The 5,303-nt window shown below is 32.3% G+C and overlaps 1 protein-coding gene across 1 annotated transcript; it reads left to right on the top strand.

The window, feature by feature from the left end:
- Positions 1-1,280: 1,280 nt before the first annotated feature.
- LOC107469493 (uncharacterized) lies at positions 1,281-4,738 on the top strand. Its single transcript, XM_016088865.3, is given in 3 exon segments — positions 1,281-1,654; positions 1,656-1,807; positions 4,255-4,738. Coding segments are annotated over 3 exon segments (381 nt in total). The 5' UTR covers positions 1,281-1,528; the 3' UTR covers positions 4,358-4,738.
- The last annotated feature ends 565 nt before the right edge of the window (positions 4,739-5,303 follow it).

Raw genomic sequence — 5,303 nt, 5'->3', positions numbered from 1 at the left:
TCGAGAGAAAATGATAAATGCCCAATAGTGCCGATGATTAGGGGTGATAAACGGGTCAAAATTCATTAAGTCAGTCTATGTAACTCATCAAAAAGATAGATTGGACTAAAAATTTAAAACTGTCATAATTAAAAAGTCTGCCTAATCTACGAGTTTTGGCGGGTTTCGACGAGACGGGAGAGACTTTTCCAGTAGGTTTTTAGTTTTTTTTAATTAAAAATATTTTAAGTTATAATTTAGATTATGTTCTATGTTTAGTTAATTAGAAACTTGAAAATATTTAATTATATATTTTGGACAATATTTATTTTATTTTTTATAGTGTTAATTTTATTATTTTGTTTCAAAAACTTTGGTTCATGATTATATTTATTACATATTTAAAATTATAAAAACTTCAATGTTTGTGAATTTTAGAAATTGTAATTATTTTATATCTTTAGAAATTATAAATTTATTGAAATGGTTGTAAAATTATATATATTGTTTAATATTTAACGGTTTATTCATAAAAAAATAAAAAAATTAATTAAAAAATTGACCAATTTAGTCCGACAGGACGAAGGTGAAATTTGGGACCACCTCACTAGGTCGGATGCAGCAGATAAGTCAGCCCATTTGCCACTCTTAAATGATAACTTGACATTACTGTGCGATGAGAGAGAAAATAAAACATAAAATATAAATAACTACTTTATTTCTTGAGGAAAAGTTAGAGAGATTTTAAGGAATAAGATTTAAATTAAATCTAATCAACAAAGTGTTTATCTAAAAAAGAGGAATATATTTTAATTAAAAAATAATTAAATAATATATCAAATTAAAAGGATGATGAAAGACTAAATTTTAAAGGATAAGTATTATTTTTCTTCTTACATAAAAAAAATTAGCTAAAAGAGAAAAATTAAGAAAAAATATTCATGATGTAATTTGATCATCGTAAATTATTTTTTACTCTTAATTAGTTAATTTAATTCAATTTTTACTAATATAAAAGATATTTAATTAGTTATTTAAATTCTTTTTGAGTTATTTATGCATGATAGTTATGCTATTTTAAGTGTTTTTTAATGTAGAATTTATGTTCTAATATAAGATTTTTAATGGATAGAAAATTTACTTAAAAGGAGAAATAACATGTAAATGGACTAAGAGCGCTCGTGACCATCAAATGGCATTCATATGGACCCTCCCACGAAATCGCACCCTCCAATTTGGTTAATGACAATTATGCCCCCATAACCATGTACTACGCATAGTTTCCCAATAACCCTGAATTTCACGTTTAGTTGGGCCAATTGGAAATTAATTTCTGGCAAACCCACACGCCCAAATTCGTAATCGTCTGGCCCAATACCTCTTGCATGCTCTCCACACACCGCCGTGTTCTATCCACCAGCAGCCTCCGCCGCCGCCTGCAAACTCTGCTGCCGGCACCGCAACGAACACCGTCTCATTCGCAATCTTGGCATAGAAAATTGGTGCTAATCATCAACAATCGCTGGAGGTTGCAGCATTGCAGAAAGTAATGGAGGAACAAGATTGTGAGAAAGAATCGGTGAAGTTGGCTTCAGAAGAGATCTCCCACGAATTCAAAACCCTTGTCAACTCAAATGATCTCCAATCACTTAATCATTTACAGAACACCATTCAGATTGGGAAGATTGCAGGACAGTAATGCCGTGTTGTCACACTTCAATGAGTTCTCTGAGCATTGCTATGCCGAGATTTCTGGAGATCTCGCCAGGAACACTCGAATTCTCAAGTCTATCAAGACTGACCTTGATTATATTTTTCAGAAGCTAAGGTAATTCTATCTCTATTCCATGTGTTAATCAAATTTGTTTACTATCACGCTCTTATTTGATAACTAGTTTATTTTATTAACATTTTACTGTTTATTGCGCTTAGAATTGCATGTATGGTAAAGTAGGAAATGAATAATAAATGTTACATAGGAATATGAGTGAGAACCACAGATATACTGAACAAAAGAAAGTTTAGCTAAAGTGACTTATTGTTGTGTATTGGAGGGAATAATTGTTTTGGATGAAAACTTTCGGGATTAATGAGGTGTAGATGTATCAAAACAAAACTAGACAATGAAAAATATGCGTGAGGGATAATGGGTTCATTTGAAAAAGTTGATCTTTGAGGTGCGCATTGTGCACTTCTCTATAGCCTTCCACCATGGTCATTGCTTATGAAACTTGATTGATTGACTATGTGGATTTGTATAACCCTTGTTCCTCAGTGGTTTTTTTATGAGAATTGATCTAGCTATGAAAGGCACTCTCCACTGCTTCCTTCCAATGGAAGAAAAGATTCTTTCTTTTTTTCTAATTGAAGTGATGCTTGATCAACGACAGGGCACAACACATACCTTGACCTATGTAGCTGACCCTACCTAGTTGGATAAGGTTTAGGGTGGTTGTTGTTGTTGTTGTTTCTAATGGAAACCAAATTTAACTGTTGGTTATCTCCTTTAATCAGTTCCTATCTCTTTTCTACTTATTTTGGTTCTCTGTCCAGTATCATGCAAGTAAAGTTTGTCATCTCTATTTCTGTGGCAACTGACAACTAAGTTTAGGTTCTTAAATAAATTTCAGTTATTTCAATAATACCTTGGTGTTAAAATGTGATAGAAGTTTGTCCCCTGTTTAAGGGCTCCTCCCGTGGATTTTGGTCCTTGATATCTTTTGGTTTCTCTTACTTTTCCTGTTCAAGTTTTTCTTGTCTTATTCAAGTTGTATTTGTTGATTGTTTCTTTGTTTTGAAAATGATTTTCAATTTATGCATTAATCAAACCAAAGAGCAGTGAGATTATCTCCTAATAGATTTAAATTTAGTGCTGAACAGAAGGCAGAACTGGTCAGAGGTAAAAGCATATGAATAAGAATAAGAAGAGGGTAGAGAAATGTGCACTAATACCAGTTTGATCTCTGATGTTGAGTCTATGTCCCATCTCCACCAATTAAGGTGTGATTTTCATAATTCAAATGGATTACAGAGTCTGACAGCTTCTCCAGTAGACATGCAAAACCTCTCAAAAGTTCACACTCCAATAAAAGCTTTTCCACAAACTTATCTTGGGAAAACAGTGATATATTGTTGTCTCACATTCAAGTAACACTCAAGTTCACAAATACAAAAGGCTGTTTCAAGGTTTACTTACAGGCTGAGACAGAAATTCAGAATAGCATGAATAGTGGAATACTTGAATGATGAGGCAACATGCTTAGCTCGGTGGGGTCTTGTTTTGCACACACAGTGCAGATCCCTGGGTAGTCCTAATCCTTTTATTTTGCATGTTTTTCTAATCATTGCACTTTCCTTTCTTGTTTGTCAATTAGGCTGGCTGCATACCATGTCTGATTGTTCTTTTCTTATTTGCTTTGACCAGAATTTTGTAATCAGTCAACTTTTTGCATTGAGTTCATTCCTGTTTGGCACCATATCTGCTCCAAATTCTTTGGATTTTGCTTTCTAACCCTTATCCGATATAATAGTGCAATCCTTGCATTATTTTCTTTCTTAAATGCTGCCAAGTCTGCAGTCATTTGTTGTTCAAGTTTGCTCCCAGTGTTCAGATTTTGAATCTTCCTAATTTGGTGACATTGAAGCTGATTCTTTTCTTTTACCATGCAAATCTGTCACCCTAAACCACTACACACATGTTGAATAATAAGAATGAAATTGTTAACAGCCATTCTGAATCTGCCCAATGTATATGGTATATGGATTTGTAGTCTACGTCCATAAGAACTTGTCTTGCTCCAATCTGCCCTGCTAGGTTCAACCCCTTCCACACTGCCCAATTGCCCATGCTCCTGTCGATACATATCTTCGTTCACACATTTCCTCGTTTTGTAAAATTTGTGCAAGGTACCAGATGGCACGAACAAAATTATTCTACTTAAGGTGTTGTTCTGTAACATAATGAAGGATTCACACAGGAATAATAATAATAAGGCTATTTGATACAAGAGAAGTAAAACACTAGAATGTGTTTATGAATTTCAATATTTAGGGCTGCAACATCTATTTTAGTTATGAACTTACATGGTTAAAGTTAGAAGTATGGTACATTAACAAGTTCCTCACTTTCTGCATGAACTTGCCCCCTCCCCTCTTTTATTAGGAAGTTCCTTGTCCTAATACATTATTTATTGTGATTATTAGATTAAATTATTAACTATTGAGCATTATACCTTGTCTAGTTGCGTGATCTTCTTTTTTGTTTTTCTCTGACAGAAGTATGAAGTCAAAAATTTTGAACACCTATCCAGATGCATTTCCTGCAGATTCGGAGAGCGAAGTAGTTGATAGGAGACCAGATCTTGAAATACCCAAGTAATTGCTGTTGTTATTAGAACACAAGTATTATTAGGACAAGGAAGCCATGTAGTTTATATATTTTATTGTTATGAGTTATGGCAGCATCATTGGTAGTAATAATATGAAATCGCATTAGCATTTTACAATCTTTGGGATTTGGATCCTCTAAAGTTTGAATTTCACTTTAGAGAGTAAAGTGTGATCTCTCACCATTTATTTCATAGGTGAGACCAATAATAAATATGAAAGAGAAATTATTTAAGGATAGAAAATCACACTTTATTCTCTAAAATAAAATTCAAACTTTAGAAGATCCAAATCCTAATCTTTGTTCTATCAACATAACTAATGAATCTGAATTAATACGAATTATACAAAGCACAATAAAAATTACGAATTAAGACCAACTAAAGTTTTGAGATGTTTATTTCATGTTATTACAGTTATGTCCAAGTAACATAATTTGCCGAAATATATCTTTGAAATTTTTGTAATATGTAAATAATTGAATATAGGTGAATAATTAGAATTTTTTAAAATAATTTATTGGTTTTTCAACTTTCAAATAAGAGTAAAGAATTTGCCATATTAAACACCTAAATACAATTATGTAAAGTCAAAAAACTTACTATGTTTAGATTTTGTTTACCAAAATTATTTCATATTACTTTGTTACATTTGATTGTAGTTAGCAATTACGATCTCATAGATAGTTAAATTAAAGTATTAGAGCCTGAAGTTTAAGCAATGTTCAAAGGACAATGAGTAAATGACACGGAAAGATCATAAATAAGAGCATACTAAAAAATATAGAATTGCTTCATGTCATTGCTCAAACATCAAAGTGCTCAATTGTTTTTTCATTCATTAGAGTACTTTTTAACATTTTACAAAACTTTGTAAGAACGTATAGTACTGCAGTAATAGTGGGATGGGGGATGAAGATGCTAGTGGGGAGGAATTTG

The sequence above is a fragment of the Arachis duranensis genome, chromosome 10 (assembly GCF_000817695.3).
Source record: "Arachis duranensis cultivar V14167 chromosome 10, aradu.V14167.gnm2.J7QH, whole genome shotgun sequence".
NCBI classification, from domain to species: Eukaryota; Viridiplantae; Streptophyta; class Magnoliopsida; order Fabales; family Fabaceae; genus Arachis; species Arachis duranensis.
This window is presented reverse-complemented; position numbering and strand designations above follow the sequence as displayed.